General features: G+C 39.4%; 1 protein-coding gene across 3 annotated transcripts; it reads left to right on the top strand.

Moving 5' to 3' along the window:
• Positions 1 to 14760: 14760 nt before the first annotated feature.
• etfbkmt (electron transfer flavoprotein subunit beta lysine methyltransferase) lies at positions 14761 to 16445 on the top strand. 3 transcript variants are annotated; one of them, XM_076088751.1, is made up of 4 exons: positions 14794 to 14849; positions 15182 to 15265; positions 15346 to 15476; positions 15629 to 16445. In XM_076088751.1, the coding sequence occupies exons 1-4, from the start codon at positions 14815 to 14817 to the stop codon at positions 15976 to 15978; spliced, it is 600 nt and encodes a 199-aa protein (XP_075944866.1). In that variant the 5' UTR covers positions 14794 to 14814; the 3' UTR covers positions 15979 to 16445. The 3 variants fall into 3 exon arrangements, with proteins under 3 accessions (XP_075944865.1, XP_075944867.1, XP_075944866.1); XM_076088750.1 differs by having other exon boundaries at positions 14761 to 15265; positions 15722 to 16445; XM_076088752.1 differs by having other exon boundaries at positions 14761 to 15265.
• The last annotated feature ends 4563 nt before the right edge of the window (positions 16446 to 21008 follow it).

Here is a 21008-nt window from a genome sequence, read left to right as displayed (position 1 = left end):
AGACATGAATTTATGCATAAAAAGTATAAAATAAAACATCTACTTTCAAAAAGTATGATGAAGCAGTACTATTCATCTCCTCACTAAATCATTTGTTTTTTACTTATTTAGCTATATTGTAGAATAAAAACAATATCTGTATTTGTTATCTTTATAAATTTTAAAGGAAATCAGAATCTACATCAGTCGGTAGAAAAGTCGTATTAACATGTGAGACTGCACACAGTCTCTTTTTTTCAACGGCACTCAACTGATTCTAAGCTTCTTCTGTTTGTTGATTATTAAGGATATGTTTCTTTTGTACTATAAATGTATGAGGTTCAGCTTGGTTGGAGTGTCCTGAGTCCTGGTAAACAGAGCTGTGGTCCTGGACAAGATGCGATTGGATAATTGTTATCCCTTTCAGTGATCAAAGGATCTGCAGCAGGACTCTAAAAAAGAATGATTTGCAGTCTGGGATCAGAGGTGGGGGTCTGTGTTCTTGATAAGGATTTGTGGGGGCTGTGGGAATGTGTACTGCTCTCAGACCTAGTGCGCCACAATAAGCTCATCTTCTCCATCATCTCGTTCTTCTAAAGTAGAAACAAGTTCATTCAAACATTACAGTTTAAAGCTGCACTGATCAACATGTTTATATCAACAAGGTACCAAATTATAATGTGTGACGGGAAAGGGGTCCCTCGCAGTGATGAACCCACACTGTAACATCGGCTGACTCTGCCGTTTAGCTGTTTTTGCGTCTTTCCGCTAGTTGTTTTGGTTTTCTGGGACTCACTTTCACTGCTCTCTTCAGCGTTGTCTACACATGCTGCAGCAGGAGGTTTCAGTGAAAAAGCTCTAAAAACAGACTGTCCACTACCTGCTACTAAGCAGACTGACAAGGGTAGAGACTAGCTGGTGAACGTAATTGAGCATTTAGCAGCTAAATAAGCAGATTTTCCCCTAGGAGTTGGTGAGGACCAGTACCAGAGCCATTTCATATTTCTTCTTACCTGCTGAATGTCTAAATAAGCGACTGTTTGCTATGTTCACCATATCAACTTCATAAATGTGGATAATGTTGGTATTGCTTGTTTCTGCTGCCACCAGGTGGGCAAAAAAGTCAGTTGTTGTAGGTTTTATGTGTAGCCCATTAAAACCAAGTGCGTTATCATCGCATATCCCTTTGATATTATATCTGATAAACCCGTTGCATGGAAGATGAATTGGTGAAGGTAACTAATATATCAAATAAAGATGTCTCTAAAGTAACTTAACAATTTTGGACTTAGACACACTAGGGTGTAGAGAGGCCAAATTAGCTTGTTGCATAGCTTACTGTTCTTGTGACTCCCATTCATACCGTTAGTAACAGTCTTTTCAACACCTTTGTCCAGAAACGTACTGTGTTCAAATAAGCTCCCACTTTTACCACCAAAGGTAAATCAACCGATTTGTAGCGTCCAATTATTGTGACTTGCTTCTCTTGCTCTCTGCGTTTCTCGTTCTTCTTAGCCCCGCCCCTTCTAGGACACCCATCCCTGATTGGCTTGTACAAAATTGACACCTGGGCACTCAATATACACAGACGAAAAGGACCTGAGAGGTTCAATGGATACTCAAAACAGAAGACATTAGAGTTTACAAAACTATACATTTCTCCAAAAATTAGAAAACCTTATTACAAACCGGCGATAATTGAGCCAGCCCACACTTCAACATGCATATTTGTTAATGTTAGAAAAATATTACTCGACACCGGGTGTAAAATCATTAAACAGGACATTTATTGTTGCAAGAAGGAACAGAGTTGAAACACAGTTATGCGTCAAGTTGCTGCTCAGAGGTCTGTGTCTGAGTCTCTGGATTATATACTGCATAACACATACAAGCTTTGAAGCAGAATGATTTAATCAAGGTCTGGACCTCGTCTGGACCTCGTTTGGACCTCGTTTGGACCTCCTTTGGACCTCCTTTGGACCTCCTTTGACAATTTGTTCTGTCAAAGGTCATCTTATCCTAATATGGGAAGACGTCCCGGTCTCAAATCAGCATACGTAAATACTGACGTGCACAACAAATTTGCTGTCTCCCTTGCCGAAAGGTCACTCGAAGATGCTAGAGAAAAACAGCTGAGATAGCTATTAGTGAAAAGGTTCAACACGAGGTCACAAACTTTATGGAAGCAGCTGCCTAGCTTTCAGTGACAAAACAAAACATTCTTTAAGTTTTTCCAACAGTTAACGACAAAACATATAAAAGAAACGATATGTAAACAAAATGTGCAGGTTACTACATAAGGCCCTACATAACCATGCCACACCCACACAGGTTCTTTCACTTATTGTACCTAATTATACCTCTTGTTTAGACTGTGTACGCCTGAATAAACTGTGTTTGATTGACGTCTCCCTCACTCTCTATTAGCTTTGTTACACGTTTTCTGACCATTAGCTGGTTAGGAAAGGAAAACTTAGACCTTTACAGTTCTTTTTGGTTCAGGTAGTTTGACATAACTCTCTGCATAGCCAAAGCACCCAACTTTAACCTGAGCAAAGGTCTCATCAGCCAGGATAAATGGGGGAAGAGAACATTTCTATTGTAACCAAAACAAGGAAGTGTGCAGGACAAGCCTTCACATTCACATTGCAGATGATGTACACATACTGAAGACCTGACAACTCAGGCGATAATTATATAGTGACTAATTCATTATTTATATAAGATCATCACTTATAACAGACTTTGTTATGCCTGGTCAGCAAAGCAACTAATAATAGATGAGTTACTATGGAAGCCCATTTCCGCCACTGTGATGAAAAGATAAAGATCCTGTAAGTCATTATAATGAGAAACTTTCTCAAAATAATGACTCACAATCTCATAATTATGAGACAAAAGGGTGTTGTAAATATTATGAGTGTATCCTGTGCAAAGCATTCTGATGCAAATCACCTAATTTATAATGTATGGATGAAAGGTCAAAGGTCAAAGGCATGCTGATAACATACTGAAGTGAGTATGTGTGTGTGTGTGTGTGTGTGTGTGTGTGTGTGTGTGTGTGTGTGTGTGTGTGTGTGTGTGTGTGTGTGTCTGCTGTTTGCTTGTGCCTTAACAGCCCTCTGGGGCTTCTGCTTCCACAAGCCTCTCAGCAAAGGAGGCTCTTTAAGACAATCCCTGAGTCACAGCGTGCCTGAGGTAATAAGGGAAGAGTTCTCGCTGAAGTAAAGCAAACATCATCCCCTGCCAGCATCTCCGCAGCAAATGTGTTTCAAAATGTGCCACAGAAGATGGGTTTAAAACATATTGCCCCGCTACAGAGGAGAGTAGCTAACTGAGAGCTTAGACCCTTTGATATACACAATGAATAGTTCCTCTGTTACAGTTCCATGGTGGTGACGGCCCTTTATCATCTCAGAGGAGCTGTAAACTTATTTTTAATCCTAAATAAAGGCCCATGTGTTTTATAGAGATTAGTGCTGTCATTGGGAAGTGACATCTCCCTCCGACAGTAAAATAGCTTATTAAAATCACAAAGCAAAATGACTGGAGGAAATTTCCCTTATGAGTTGCTAATTACAATGTCAACACTCCCAACTTTCTTAGCAGCTCACACCACTCGTCTCTGCGTGTCGTCTGCACATGAGGCGCTGTCCTTAGAGTTCTGCTTCAACCTTGAACTACCTGGGAATCCTCCCCGCCGCGCTCCGTCTATTTTCTCTTTCAGCCCAAACAATCCTTTCAGATCAGATCAAGCAGCGCACCGAGCAGTGACCCGCTCTCCAAATGCTCCCATGGGACGTTAAACATGGTCGCCTGCTGGTGATTCAAACCGGTTGACACGGGGAGTATTTAGAGAGATGAGTCTGCTGCACTCCGTCTGCACCCCCTCCCCCTCCCCCTTCCCCATCTTTCTCGTCTTGTTATCTTCTGTAAGTGTTATCCACCAGGGAGCCCTGCTGCCTCCTGCTACACCACATCTTACAACTGCCTTTGAAACACAAGTCTTTTCAGGGGAAACGGCCTATTTTGTTCGGTTTTGTGGTGACATTTTTATGTGTGTGCAACTCTCAGGGGAGTAGCAGCTTCAGCTCAGTGCATTGAGCCAAAAACTTTCTAATAGAGGTGGGTTTTCATATCACAGATGAGAACTAAAGGCACTCTCCTTCTCTCTCTGTCTCTCTCTCTATGACTGTTAAAACTCTCTCTCTTTTTTTTCCTTGTCACTCTTGTTGTGGAATATTTCTTATGACTAGTCGGGAGAAGAAAGTGAAGGTTTCCAATCAATATAAAATAAACAGAGTCTTGATGAACAATCAAAGTTTGTAAAGTCAATTTATTTGCTTGCAATCAAAGAGAACAGTCTCACAGACACATTGCAGTCATCTGTAAGAGTGGTCTGCCTAAACAGTCACAATGCATGGACATTTATGCTCAGACAGCTTCCTGTTATCTGCTTAGCTAACAGGAATACACAAAGGAGAAGAAGAAAAAGGCAGGTCATCCTTCGAGCCTTAGTATACTTCATTTAAGACAACAGGAAGGCGCTTTATCTCCTGTTTGCAAATCCCTTTGTTCACAGTTTGCCTTACAATAAACCGTTTAAACACACAGCAGATGCTTCCTTTGAGGCCATTGTGACATTGTTACAATGACTATTGCAGAGACAGAATAGACATTCTTTACCCTCACACATCATATATGCATGCAAAGGTTTACGCCTTTACAACTTCAGATAATGCGTCATAAAGGAAGTAAAGGTATTTCAGACAAAGGATCTCTGTTAGTCAAGGCCTCTCTGTGTCTCTGTCTTACGAAGAAAGAAACAGTGTACAAGATAACAGATAACAAGACACCTGGATACAAAACTAATTAAAATCATCTAAACAAACTACTGTTTGGTGTCTGCACTTTTAGGACTTACATTCTTTAAACCTTCACATGAGACTATGACATATTTTCCCATTACACTCTCCACTGTGACAATGTCATTTCACTCTCATTTCTCTCCATTTCCCTGCAAGCTGTGTGTCACTGTGGCACGCACACACACACACACACACACACACACACACACACACACACACTCACACAGACACACACACAGCTCCTCTGACAACTCAAACAATGTCTGGTCACCATCTGTAACAGTCAGCCCAACGCTCTGAATTCATAACATGAAAAGCAATACTTTTGTAAAAATATATTTAATTGATTTATTTTGGGTGATAATCCAAAGAACCTTCGACATGAAGAGCAGCTAATTTATTTGGCAGTACAAAGAAAGCTAATTAAACAGATAATGGGTCTCATCAGTACTTTCTTCTTCCTTTCTGCATTTTTTAAAGACAAGGATGTAGATAAGAGGGACCATTGTCTGCTGAAGACTGTATTTCTGTTTGGAAGCAGCTCATTTGTCAATCAGCACTTGTGTAACCTGATTTAATGAGATTTATGTCCTGTGCATTATAATATCTGATGCTGTGATTCGCCTGTGGGTTAGTCTGGTATATGCATTATGCGGTTGCGCTGACACAAACTCAAACAAGCACATGGGCCTTTATATTCTGCACATGCAGCTACACGTGTGTGTGAATATATCGATCATCTTGTGCTGTTCCCATGGTTCCCCTCTTTAAAAAGATAATCTCCTGATTCAGAGAGCTGTTGACATGACATGGCATCATTTGCCTCTTCGTGTGGGTTCTCTGATGTCAGTGTTTCAATCAAAACAAGGGGACACGATGAAACAATTGCAGCTGAATTACATTTTTAAATATTTAGTGCAGATTGGGTGCTTATTTCACCAGATCTTACATTCACTTACACAATACAACAAGGTGCATGTACTGTAAATATCTATATCTATATTGCACCTTGTGCCAGAAGTGTGTATTTCACCACAGATGGACGTCATCCTTCTTTCAGAAACGTGTTCCCAAGCCGTCCACTGCTCACGCGTTGACTTTTCAGTGCAGCAAAGCATCACTCCTTTTCACAATTTCAACAAATGACTTGATTTCACTCACCAAATGGTAGAAGTCATTTCAAAGACATATTTTTGTCTTGTTACTTCGAATCTTTGTCATCAAAATTATGAGAGAAAACATTACCCCCCTCGTTCTGTCTTCTATGAAAACACAAGTACCACTCGTTCTTCTGAGGACAATATTGAGCTCACTCTTGCATAAAGATTTATTCTTTCGAAGCATATTAATTGGTGTATTTGCATAACTGGGGAAATGAGTTGTTAGTTATACGGGAATAGCTGGAAGATACCATTGTGTCATTTTTTTTTATCAGTTCCCTTTGACAGTGAAGCATATCGTGCTGTTAACATGATCAGTGCGGTGGCGACGCCTGTGAATACAAGCTCCAACTCGAGCATATTGCTTGATTATTTTACTGTTCCGCCAGTCATATGCAGTCATAATTAAACGAGGAAATCAATTCAGTGCAGCTCATTGTATTACTCAAACAGTAAGCTCTCTAAATAAATGATGCTTTCGGAATTTCCTGGCATGTATTTCTGCTGGCACCCTGCTGTGCGTATTTGTGAGCTCAGCCAAACACGTTCAGAGACTAACAGAAGTCGCTTGTCTCAAACCAGGTGTGAAAAACAATGTTTTGTGGATATTTGATGTGGCATTTCTTTGTATCATCAGTCTAGATTTGTGTATGTATTAAAGCTGCAGCCTGCCTGGTGTAAAGTCAGCATAACATTGGCAGGATATCATACTGAATCAACACTGCATAACCTGCAACACTGTCATGATCATCCGGGGCTGAATTGAGGACGATGATATCATGGCTATTTTTTCTGGATATTCTTGGTTTTATGAAAAGTTTACATTCTGCTTAAAAAAAGATATACATTTTGTAAAACTGATTCCTGACAAAACTGTGACTACTTTTAGATACAATTCTGAATTAGACAACAATACAATTATTGGTCCATCATTTTCTAATAAAGTTTTATGGAAGGAAACAAAGTATGTAATCTAGCAAGTACAGATAAAATGGAGACAAAGTGGAATTTAAATGCACATGCAAATGCTCCATTTCAATTAAACTGCAGAAAATAAAGAAGCAAAGAATAAACTGAATTTACTCATTAAATGAATAATATATGAAAAATCGAAATAATGTAAGATACCTAGATATTTGGGGGAGGTGGGAGTGGAGGACTGATTCAGTACATAGTTCTTCACATAGTTCTTCGTCAGATGAAATTATAAAATGAAAGCCGTGTAAAGTAAAGAGTTACTTCCCAACGCATAATGTTAACTCCGGCTTCCATCAACAGTGATGGCCCTGCAGGCTCACATAGTATTCTTCAGTATGTCACATCTATAATAAAGGTCAGCCCGTCCAAAAACTGGAGGAAAACAATTTTGACCCTGGACCCAACAAACACACACATCTGAAACTTGAATCCACATGTTTCTGGAAGTACAACCTTGATTTGTTTTATAGATTTTTGATGAGTTAAGTTAACTTAGCCTCGGGCTTGTGAATCTGCTTAAGGTTACATGACAAAGAGTATCCTCTGCTGAAGCCGGGATGTGGGAGGATGACTGTAAACTTGTCTTTCTCAAAAGAAAATCAGTGCTGTGTGCTCGGAGTCGACATATACAGACAGTAAATGGCCTGCTGACCCTGAGGGAGCGTATGCAGCGGCCAGTGAGGTTAGATTTCCATTATCATAATGATCCTAATGAAGTAAAACTCTGAGTCATGCTGCTTTGTCATTATTCACTCATAAGCCTGGAAGAAACTGCTGTAGACTGCTCTGACAAAACATAACAACTTGAATTAACCACAAAGAATAAAAAGGACAGGAAATCCATGTACGGTTACTTAGCTAATCAATTAGTCAAAACATTTTGTTCAGGGGATAAACCGAAAAAGCCAACTGGAGGTGTTTAATATGTTTATTTAACCTTAGAGGTCTGTTTAGAAACAAAGCTTATACAATTTGACACATTGGTACAGATACCCAACAGTAGAGATACAAAAGTTACAATTGTCTCCACAACAATCAAATACAACAATAACATGCAACTTACACATTAATTCATCAGTGTTATTAATATAATATATAAGAGTATGACACTTAAAACTATGCAGTAATGAGGAACTTGCAGTTGAAATGTCTTTCTTACCTTCAATGTGTCGAAACTGAGGAAGGCCAGCTGCATGAAACTAGATAATGAGCAGATCAAGACAGCCTGTGTCAAAAGACCTCTACTCCCCTATGTATGATTTATCTAGAGGAGTGGACCTCTCTATGTATAAAGTGATGTTGAATCTTGTACTTAGTCGAAGGATATATCACAGACTGCTGAATGAGTATCTGTGGGGCACTCTTCCCTTGCAAGCAAATAAACGGAGAAAGACAACTTTGAATCTTTTGAAGACTCTTTTTATTGATTTGTGAACGAAACTCTCTTCTCTCGATTAACATAGAAATCTTCCATCACAACTCACAGGGGGCATTTAATAAGTACTTCTACCTTTGATACTTAATAGTACTTTAGTAATATGTCTTTCGTTCTTGGACACAAATACAAGCCTTCCATAGCTGTGCACTATAGATTTGAAATCATAATGAAGTAGGAATAATATATCTCTAGAGTGTGGGTGTAACTTGACTACCGAGGGCACACCCGTAAGAAATTGTTGTCACATTACAACTGTGAAATACGTTATAACATAATTACTAAAAAAAGAGGTACTGCAGGATGTCATTGTTGCCAACTGTTTGGCTATGTTTACCAGTACTGTACCCCGTTAAGTACCCAGTACAAACAAAATACTGTAAGTAAACTCTTCTTTCCTCTAAAATACTTCGTACCCACTTAGTAAAATACTTACAGTATAACTTATCTGTTTTGCTCTCTAAAATTCCCAGTTGTTACTCCCTTGTTTTGCTGTAGCTACATGTAAGTACCAGTAGGAACCGGTAAGTATTCATATGTGCTGATTCATACAGCACATATAGTACACCGTGAGTTAAGGGAACTCACACGGTAAGTGCCGGGTACTTACCGTGTGAGTCACACAGGCTATATAATACAGTATCACCGAGTTTTGCCAATGGTATCTGTGACTTGAAATTGTTCCTATTTCTCCCTGCGTGGATGCAGATAGACTCATGCCTCTGTGTTGTTAATGCTGCAGATAAAAACTCACCAAAATCTTCATGGACAAGCAATAGTTTTATACCTTCTGAGATGTCTGGAGATTCTGTTAAGCGTTACTCTGGCTAGACATCTGTAGTGGTTGGAATTTTGACGATCAGCTTCTTTAATTGCATTGGGGTCGTCCCGTGATTACGGTAATTAAATAACTTCTGCTATCTGACTAACAGTGAGACACCACTGGATCTCACTACCAGGAACTCGGTCACGAAAACCCACAAACCACAAATGAGATTGAGTTGTCTTTACTTCACGTAGGTTTGTTTGCATCACGCAGAGTACAAGCAAACCGAGTTGTCCCAGGATCAACTGCCTTAACAAAATAAATACACACCTCTTCATACCTTTGGGTCTGGTCTGGGTCTGGTCTGGGTCTGGTCTGGGTCTGGTCTGGGTCTGGGTGATCTCCAGGGTTCCTGCCGCATCTGCTTCTAGACTACCACATCCGTGATAAACCTCCGGGTGTCTAATTATCATCCGTCTGCTTTCCAACTGTTTTTTATGTTACCTCATTTTATTGTAAATGTTCATATTTTTCTATTTTTAAATGATGTCTTGATTATTGCACTGTGTTCATTGTTGATTGTTATGCACCAGTCACCAAGTCAAACTCCTTGTATGTGTAACATACTCGGCAAATAAACGGTTCTGATTCCGATTTTCCTCCCATTCACTCCTCACTCATGTTGACCTGCATACATCTTTACCTGTTAGAGAGATCATGCACGTACACACATCTGTCCCTAGTCTCAGCTTAACCCCTTGGTTACCCAAAACCTGTCATCAGCCAGGCCTCAGTGCACAATTATTTATTTACTTCATTCCCAAGTGGACAATTAACAACAGAGCCAGGGCTCCGGTCGCAGTTCAAATAGTTGGATGACATCTCACCTTAAATTTTAGTATGAGAGTGCACGAGTGTGTAAAATGCTGTATTCCTTGTCTCCTTTCTGATCGTCTCAGTGGACAATCCACTGTTTTCCTGACTGCAGCGCTTCCTTATCACCTTGGCTTTCATGCAAACTCTGTGCACATCATTCAAGCTTTTGTCTTTGCAGTGAGTGAACTTTTCTTCACCTATGACTTAGAGGTTACCACAACTCATAAGTGTATGTATACTTTGTATTGGTGATTGGTTAATATATGTGATTATTGATACAAATGAGGTTACATTCAGTCTAATACAAGAAGACAATTTCATACCACACATCTCAATGCTGTTGTTGTCTCGAACTCTGCAGGATACAAGCTGAGAGACAATTTTGCTTCATGAAAGTGAGAAGTGCCAAGAGATGAAGATAAGAAGGCACATTAATTAGATTATCGCATCTCCAAAGATGTCTTTTGAGATCAAGACTTCGTTCCACTTGTCTCTCACTTACTTACACGCACACATTCACACACAATTATCTCTTTTTAATAAAACATCAGGGAATGATTCTACGTCTTTCAAAAAATAACCAGATTGACCACCAGGAGGTGCTACATCCTTTGTTTACTTAGTTGGTCCACTTTGGCGATTGAAGTTCCTGCATCATATTGCAGAAAGTGAAACATGTTGTCTTTTGGTATGAATGCGGCATCACGTCATCATATTTTTTGCATCTTTGATGTTATATATTAAAGTGCACCTTCTATGTATTTTAATAAGGCTGCATTCCCTGTGATCCCGATATGCTTTTGTTTATACTTTAGTTTACTTTTTTACAACAGACCATACAAACTAGATTTGCATTACAGCTCCGATCCATTTTACAAAAGATTCCTGATGCTGATCTCTAAAGTAAAATTTAACAATTTGTCAGGATTTTGTTTTTGCCACTGGGAATCCTTTCAGGGCCCCCAAGAGCCCCTGGCAATATTCTGAGAAGCAGTACTACAGTATATTACTTCATTTTCCTCTACAAGGGAGAGTCGTTAAAGTTATTAAGTGATTTGTCTCTGCAGCTTGCATTCCTGTAAACTCCTGGAATGTGGAACAGGAGACAAATGATTTACCTCAGTAAAGGGGGAGGTGAGGAGTGTTTCACTTAACACTTTTGAAAGGTTTGGTGATCCTATTTGGGGAAATGTTGCTTTTACCAGGGGTAGTTCATCAAACAGGAGTGGCACTTTTATTTCCTGAAGGAATGCCAGTTGCGGGTGTCTGGTCACAGAGATCATCAAAAGAGAGGAACGGGGGAAGTGGAAGATAATCTAAGGATCTTGATAGCCATCGCAATACTGAGGAGGAGTATATGTCAATTTCTTTAAGTGAAAATCCTGAGAGAAGAAAGAAAAGCATTTTAATATGCACTAACCTTGCCTAACATGTTCAGAACGCTAAAATAAAAAGCTTGAATGCTTGATTTTGTTGTGGCAAAATGACGAGAAGAGACGGCGAACTGAAGTTGCAGCGGGAAGTGTTTTAATCAGCACACGCCAACATACAACGAGTTCAGCAAATCCAAACAAATCCAATGTATTACTTTTCACAGATTACTTTTATAGTCCAAATTCACCCCCTAGTCACTCTCCACCAATCAGACCAGTCGCTTGAACCACAAACAAAACACATCTGGTCTCTTATGTCATGCTCTCATGACTTCGTTTGGGTCAAGATAACCTTTTGCCAGAACACACGATTCGCGTACGGGAAATGTTTTGATACAAATTGGAGTGATTTATTACAATTTGTCTGGCGCGCCTTAATCTCTTCCGAAGAATGTTTTTATGGAACTAAATGTGTTCAACATAACAAGTTATATAAACTGTTTACTTATGATTGAACACAAGTTATATGATGATTTTCTTCAACAATTTTGTCAGTTGTTTGTCTGAGAGGGAGGATGTGACCATGTCAGCTTTAAAGAAATTCAATAAAATAACAGTCTGCTAAAAGATATGTAAAAAAAACACATCATTAGAAGAAAATATTGATGTGAATAGTGTGTACAAAACAATGTTGTATCCCTTGGCCCAGACTACTGCAGATGAATCGGGATCCTCATTTTATTCTAACCTAATGACCCCAAGAGCCTCGTCACATGAGGCCACGTGTGAAGGACTCAGAGGCCTTTCAAAATACCAAACCAAATCTTACTTCATGTCGAATACAATTTTACCACAACACTAATTCATCCATCCATTTTCTACCGCTTATCTGGGGTCGAGTCGCGGTGGCAGCAGGCCAAGCAGGCTGACCCAGACTTCCCACTCCCCCGGCAACATGTTCCAGCTCATTCTGGGGGATCCCGAGGCGTTCCCAGGCCAGCTGGGAGATGTAATCCCTCCAGCGTGTTCTGGGTCTTCCCCGGGGTCTCCTACCAGTAATTCAATCAAAGGGAAACCAAAAATTTGGCTTCGACAAAGTGAAGACTAGTTTTTACAAGTCATCCACAAAATTAAATCAATGGATACATCTTTAGTGGAATTTATTGGTCAGGTTTTCATTCAATGTTTTCATTCAATGTCAAAATCAAGCAGTCAAGGTTTTTCTTTTAACGTTCTGAACATATTGGGCAAGTTTAGTGCATATTAAAATGCTTTTTTTCCTTCTCTCAGGATTTTCACTTTTAAAAAAAGTTCACATAGTCAGTATTGCGATGATTATCGAGATCCTTAGATTATCTTCCACTTCCTCCGTTCCTCTCTTTTGATGATCTCTGTGACCAGACACCCACAACTGGCATTCCTTCAGGAAATAAAAGTGCCACTCCTATTTGATGAACTACCCCTGGTAAAAGCAACATTTCCCCAAATAGGATCACCAAACCTTTCATTTCATTCAGGTTTTCATTCACATATACTACATGTAGCTTTGTAAATTTTTTATGAATGATGGTCCTCCTAATGTCGTTTGATCTGTTTTTATTCTTCTTGCATCTTATTTAGCTTGATATTTTCAACAACAAACACCTTATTGTGAAAGAATAAACTATCAAGATTGTCTCAAACTTCACACTCTATACGACTAAATGAGAAAAGGCTTGGTTAGAAATAACAACGTATATATTTTCTGAAAATGTAATATCTTATCAATTTAGTGCAGAGAGCAGTCATGTAGCCTTTTTCAGCAGCCCAGAAATTTAAATTGCTTTTTAAGTGTTAGATTTCAGGCCTGTGGAACTAGTAAATGATATGTGACACTATAAAAAGATGGCTGAATTGCAACTTGATAATAACAAACACAGGTTGGTGTATATCTGATATCCTTCATCTGCAGACTGTGAACACATTGTTACTCTTGCCACACGGACTCATAGACCGGAGGCTCAAGGTTGCAATTCCCATTTGAAATCAAATCGCTACCTCCACCGGCCCTGAAAGACAGCCGCCATCTGTAAAAACAATCCCTGAGCAGGTCTGTAAGTGTGCTGGTTCCGGGCACAGGGGTCAGCTCTGGGTCACTACAATGCCAGGAAGAAAACTGTCCATTAAGTCTCCTTCACCTCCTCCATCAAAAAGCAATACCTTTACACAAGATGAGAACATAAGGGGTGCTGTAACAGCCTCAGGCCAGTACTGTCACCAGACAAACAGTGTGTAGTGTATGACACACACACACACACACACAGGGTGTCATTTTCACATTTTAGAACCTACAATAGACTCTTAAATTCAAGATTAATGTTCACTATCACCTCTCACGACCCCTCTGGAAACTCTGTGCCATGCTTCAGTTTGATGCACAATACATATGCTGTTTATAGTTTATTTTACTTTTTTCCATTTTATGTTTTTTCCCCTTGTGTGTCCAGGTCTCATGTTGGATTGAATCTGTGTCTGGTTTTGGTCTTCTTCTTTTTGTTGTCGTATCTTTCATGCGACAGTGCTGTTGAAGTGATGAGGAAGGATGCTCCGTGGACACTGTTCTTGCTGGTATAATAAAGTTTATTACAAACAAGCAACACATGCCATTACGGACGTCTAGATCGCCCGGAGGTCTCAAGTCGAATCTGAAAGTCCCTGCTTCTAGGGCTCTCGCTTCATCTTTATATAGGATACATGTTATGTTTACATCTGGGCGGAACGTAAGAGAATGTATGTGGCCTCCTCATTCTATACATCCCCCCTTCTGCCCCTGGTCTCCTGCACATCTGGTTTTCATCTAAGACAAATACACTTGGGGTCTTCGCTGTATTGTGCAAGACCTGAAAATATACCACATTGTGTTTGTGAATATTAAGACAACAATCTTAGGTTGGTGATGGCATAATTAGATCAAAACAATAGTTTGACTGGTCACATTACACTGATGAAGATTGTAAAATAAGATAAAAGAGGGGCTGTTCTGCTTTTCATCGTCTTTTAATGAAATATGAATATATGAATATGGCTATATTATGCCTATCCTAGCTTGTTGTGTATACTAGTTAATCGTCTAATATAAGAACAGCTGGGGGGGGGGGGTTCAGTTAACAGATATATTTATCATCATATAAAATAAGATAAACTTTACTAAATTGTCCCACAGGGAATTTGTATTGGGCTCCAAGCCGCTGCATCGCACAACACACTGTGACATAACGTTACTGTGTAGGAACCTTTTTTTAAGCGGAACGTAGATTGTGTGCTTTGTTTTCAGGGGGACGATGGAAGTTACGTCCGACAATATTTTGCATCCGTGTAGAAAACAACCTTAAATAGTCCCATGACTCTCCGTGGAGCAGTCCGAGGATTTCACAAGTGTGTGATCTCTTATCCGTCAGTATTGTAATGTATAGAGGTGTTACTCGCTACTGACACAACAGCAGCTATGCGGCTACTTTATAGCAATAACGCTAGTTAGCTAAGCAGCTAACAGTTTCCTAAGTGATCATGTTGGGACTTTTAACGCCCCAAACTCGTAATATTAAAGTGTTTATCAAAGCGTTTAAACAGACAAACATACATAGGTGTTCCTCTGTCAGCTGTCAGTCTGAGTATATCCGCAGAATTATTTTAGAGAACACAGAGATAGTGGGGGAGCAGAGTTTGACCCCAGAGTTCAAACTGAGGCTGTTCACCCCAAACTGCAGATTTTGGAGTGAAAAACCAGAGCTCTGGCCTTTTGATGACCCGTACTGGGCCATATACTGGCCAGGAGGACAGGCGCTCTCAAGGTACTATTTTAGCCCCACAATAAACAAATGTTTTATGTGTGTGAGGTACTGCTGTCTCTTATAGTGGCACCTCTGTGCAGATATCTCCTGGATAACCCTGCAGTGTGTCGGGGTAAAACTGTTCTGGATTTGGGGAGCGGCTGTGGAGCCTCAGCCATCGCTGCAAAACTATGTGGTGCTGCTCATGTAGTTGCCAATGACATTGACACTGGTATGCATCTATATTCATTTTGATATCCAATGTTACATCAACAACAGCAATACATCCACTAAATACAGAGACACTGCATTGTCATAGGGCCCTGTGGAGCCCCAAAGAAGCTCACCAATAGAAGGTAAAGTTTTAACCTGTTTGTGCTACAGTTGCAGCCGTTGCGACCCACATAAACTGTGAGCTGAACGGCCTGGAGCCGCCTGTTTGTCTGACTAACAACATGATTGGCTCACCACCCAAAGGCTTTGACCTGATCCTCCTGGGTGACATGTTCTACGACGAGGCCCTCGCCACCAGCCTTCACAGCTGGCTGGACCACTGCATCAACAGCCACGGCACCAAAGTCCTGATCGGAGATCCTGGAAGAGCCCAGTTTGAGGAACACTGCATCCGAAGACTCTTGCGTCAGCTGGCTCAGTTTGAGCTGCCTGAGTCCGTCAGAGAGGAGAACTATGGTCTGACCTGCAGCAGTGTTTGGTGCTATCGTCCTGAACTCTGAGGACTTGAGAGGATCCTATGTGCTCTCTTGTTTGAATGTGACAAATATGTCACATTGTACTAACCTGTGTCGGAGAAGAAATAATTGTATGAACTCTGTCACTTCTCTATAGCTTGAACCTATGTTTCTGTGTCAGCAGTGTTTGCATTACTGTGACACATGTTCTTTATTATGTTAGGTAAATGTCCATAGTCCATATGTACTGGCTGACTAAACATTGATGTGAATGTACACGCTGTCTCCAGCTGGACGGGACAAAGTGCATCTCTTTGATGTGTATTAAAGCTCCCCTCAACACCGAGAAGGAGGTCAGACTTCCTTGACCCTCCCCGGGTGAAGGAACTCTGTCCCTATCCAGCTGAATAGTATTCCTGTGACTCTGTTTGTACTCGTTGGCTCATGTTTGATGACTTGTACACTCTTCATAATTTTTCTATATCTTATCCTGTAATAAATACTTAAAGACAGAGAGCTTAAGATACTTTTGATTTCTCACGAGGAAATACATTAATTTACACCACAACCCGCAAGGACCGTGTGAGGTGTTGTGTGATTACTTTGTAGTTATCTTCTAGACTAAGTGTCACTTAGCTGTGACTTGTTACCTTACAGAAAACTATGGTATTTCGGAATTGTTTTTTTTAACTTACATAATTAATGTTTAAGTGCAGAAATCAAAAATTTTGACATTGAGATTATTTTGAGAAAAATCATGCAATAAGTCCATTAAGCCATACATCTGTAGCTGACAAAAAAAAGTCTTGGAATTAGTGGCCAATATGTTCAATGTTACATGGGTAAATACGTAATTATGAAACAAAGAATCTCATAATTGAATTCTGCATTGTTTTAGTTTTTTACTGACTTTGGGGCTCCATAGCACACTCAACTGATTTCTGCTGTTATTTGTTGACCACAAACATTAAGCTTTTAGCCATAATAATAGTGCCATGCAACATTCCTGATCATTCAACATTTGATCTCTGACTCAGAGCCTTGAGGCGTTAGTAACAGTCTTATCTGTAAGTGATACTAAAACTACTGGGACTGTAGAGTTCCCTTCAAGAGAGAAAAATAATGTAGTGAGAAATAACCCAATGGGAAATCTGCTGTGAATATTCATCTTATTTTCTGAAAATAATTGTGTTTTCTCACTGCGGCAGTATTGTAAACAATCATGACTCCAGTGACAGCCTGGATTAAGTACAGTTAGGGTTAGTTTAAGAAGAAGTAAAATCACAATCTAATGTAATGAACATGCTTGTGAAGGAAATCTGAGAGCTGGATAAATTGTGGTTTTCAGGAAGCAGAGGCATTTATTGAAGCTTAATCAAGGAAAATAGATATATGCGATTCAAGTGTACTGTGTATTGCCCCCCAATATTGAAGGTCACTTCCTGGCGAGAAGTATATAAGTAGTTAACCTAAGTCTCGTTGTATGTCTCTCAGGTAAGCATGAGAGACCATCTCCCATGACCGCCCAGCTCCACTGACCACCGACCAGTCATCCCAGCAGATAGGGAAAAGAACTATTGCTCTAAAAGGGACAGCCTATGGCCTTCTGCTTCTAAATGTTCAAATGACCTTAACATGGCCTGGGGAATACTGTGTCATGCTACCTTTAGCCTGAAGAAAGACAATTCCTTCACACATATTGAAATATCCATTCTGGAGGAGCCAGTGTGAACTGAAAGAAGAAATAAAACATTTGACTGCTAGAAATATAAATTAATAAATGAACAATAATGCACCATGAATGAAAGAAGTATTAGTATGCAAGTGTTCTAGTTGGCAGATAATTCCTGTGAGAGCTGCAGTGAAAAGTTTGAGATTAGTCATATTCAAAGCTGACTGTAGTGGCCATTTGTCTAATAAAAATAAAAAAATAAAAATAAATAATCAGAGGCCACTGATGCACCGTGGTTGGTATTTTACTCAGGCAGAAAAGAGTAAATTGTCCACACAGGATTCCGATTTTTCTTATTTATTTAAGTAAGCCAAATAAAACAAGCAAACAAACAAAAAGAACAAAGAAAACTCCTGTCTTACGCTGTCTCTCCTGTGCTGATAAAAAACTATAGGCCCACCCCGGTGCATGCTGGTCCTACCTACCTACTCCTATATATAGCCACAGGTGCCCACAGTGTTTACCCAAAGAACTAACAAACGAACCAACCCAAAACCTAGTATACTTAAACAACACAAAATAATATAACTAAACAAATGACTATTAAAGAGAAAAGGCAACCTTAATTTATCAAACAATCAATCTAACCTAAATAAGCAAACATCTAGAATAATTAAACAATACTACTTATTAATTAAATAACAAAATAATAATATATGTTTTTAGTGTATTGCTTTTATATATGATGATTTTAATGTAAAGTGTCTTTGAGTACTATGAAAAGCGCTATGTAAATAAAATGTATTATTATTATTATAAATAAATAGTGTTATGGAAGATTTCTATGTTAATCGGGAGAAGAGAGTTTTGTTCACAAATCAATAATAAAGTCTTAACAAGATTCAAAGTTGTCTTTGTCCGTTTATTCGCTTGCAAGAGGGAAGAGAATACAACAGCTTATTCAGTAGTCTGTTGCAAAAACTTCAACGAAGTGCAACATTCAACATCATTTCATACACAAGTTATCTCTTAAGGAAGTCGCACCCACGAGGGCTTATGTGTTGTATTCAGCTGACCTTCCACAGTTTCGATACATTCAAGTTCCTCATTATTGCATAGTTTCAACCACACGTAAGTTTCGGGTTCACGGCAAGGACACATAGTTGTTGTGCATATTTTACCATTACATTAGCTCCTACACTGACGTTGGCAATCAATTTAGAATTTCGGAAAATCAAAGTCTTCTGACAGCAGGTCAATATTTGAGTTCAATTTGGGAACATGTTCGCAGGGTTTGACTAGAGGAGTCAACTAGAGAAGTGAAACTTCAGCAAATCCACTCAGCTAAACTTATATAGTAGTTTCTGATTAATACAGACTCCCTAAGATATTTTGCATTATGATAAAGATATAAAGATCCATTGAAATGGGGTGTAAATGTCTCATTCTCTCAAAAGTCAACTCAACATATTACCTTTAGACCAGGGGTCTTCAACGTTTTTCAGGCCAAGGACCCCCAAACTGATAGAGAGATGGAGCAGGGACCCGGGATAGGGATAGGTACCTACCGCTGAACCACTTTAGGGATAGGTAACTATAAATAAATTCAGATATAGGTAACTATAAATAAATTATTGTAGCTTCACCGTAAAAAAACATGAAACATCAAAAGAGGAACTGTATGTCACAGATAGATAGTTCATGGTTAACCGTTGTGGGGCGCCCCAATTGTGACTCCAGGCATCTGATAATTAAGTGCTTCTTGACCTTCCATGGAGCAGAGTAAAAGCAGTACACAACTCCCTTCCGTGTGTTCACTGACCCTCTGAGGGTGTGGATCGAGAGTAACGCCTTGTCTCCCTTCTTGTGTTTCTGCATCAAGGACACAGTGCATGAGAACAAAAGCTCAGCATCTCAATCATAACATACACACGTATTCCCAAGATAGCTGGAGTCACAACATCCACTCGGTAGATGGAGTGGAGCCGAGGATCCCAGACGTGTGCTGAAAACAGAGATTTTACTTTAGAGAATAATTCTTATTTGTCTCTTTTTCATAGTTGGATTATTGTATTTTTTTTGTAGCACATTTCAGTGACATTACCATTAATCATTACTAAATCAAACGGGTTATGTGTTAAACCATTAAAACCAGACATTCGTTTTTGTGGTGGAAATTAATCTTCTTAATTTCCCTGTGAGAAATAAACGTGATGAGAAAACTCTCAAATGTCTTTAAGTATTCATTGAACAGACACTTAGAATAATTCAGCTGAATGGATAAAACTCTTTCCCCATGGATGGTTCGGAGGTCTAACCACGAGAAAGTTCTCCTCCTTCTCCGTCCACCGATGCATCCACCGAGGCCAAGGTCCCAGCCTCGGTATGTGCTGCTGTCTCCATGGAAGAGGGTTATGTAGTGAGATCAGGATGACACAACAAGCCAGACATGAAAATACCTTCGATATAACATTTATTATTTGGGTTCAGTGAGTTTGGATGGCGCCGTTTGCATATGTTCAGGGTTAAGCGATACAAGTTATATCTAAAGAACATTATAAATTGCCACAACAGTTTTCAGTATGCAGATGTCACATGCGAGTGTGGAAGGAAAATGTATGCGTCTTAAAATGTATCAACCTATAGTAATCTATAATAATCTGATAAATGTTTTTACTGTTATGTTATTCAAATCACCAAGGCAAAATATATGTGCCCTTTTGGTAGCTTTGACCTTGTTTACCTTTTGTAGAGACCCCATCTCTATTGTGTGCATGGTGCAACAGGATGCCGAGCCAGCCGAGGAGCAGATGTGTGTGGGAGTAGGTATTTCTAACGGGTGGGAAACATTACTTCAACTTTTCCTCACCCTGGGCCAGATGGGTTACATTCTGCATCAAACTGCTTTGTAGACTTCAATAAAACAAGTTAGACATCAGAAACAAAGAGACAAGACAGACTTCAGAATTTGTTGTCAATAAATTTACTGCAGATCAAAAATGAGTTGGTCTTGAGAGCAACTGACCAGCCTCAGTCATACATCCTTAAATCCTCGTTCATGCTCCCCCTTCTATGGGCCATATTGAAAGTGCCCTCCTTTGAATACAGTCTCTTAAGTTGGTGAAATAACTAGACACCAAAATGTCCACCTTTCTGGGTACTTGCTGCTGAATTCACTCACTTTCTTTAAACTAATGTTGTCAGCACTCTTAACATAACCATTACCTCATGCATGAGCAGACGTACAACCTCCAATTCTAGACACCTTTTGTTATAAAAAAAATAAAAATATGTCTGAGATGAAAATATTGTAGAAAAATATTTACGTGGAAAAATATTTAAAAAATAAAAATAAAAAAAAAAAAAAAAAAAAATATATATATATATATATATATATAGCTAA

This window comes from Anarhichas minor, unplaced genomic scaffold, assembly GCF_050575085.1.
Source record: "Anarhichas minor isolate MPS153535 unplaced genomic scaffold, ASM5057508v1 ptg000011l, whole genome shotgun sequence".
NCBI lineage: Eukaryota > Metazoa > Chordata > Actinopteri > Perciformes > Anarhichadidae > Anarhichas > Anarhichas minor.
Note: the sequence above shows the minus strand (reverse complement) of the source record. Positions and strands in the feature narration are given on the sequence as shown.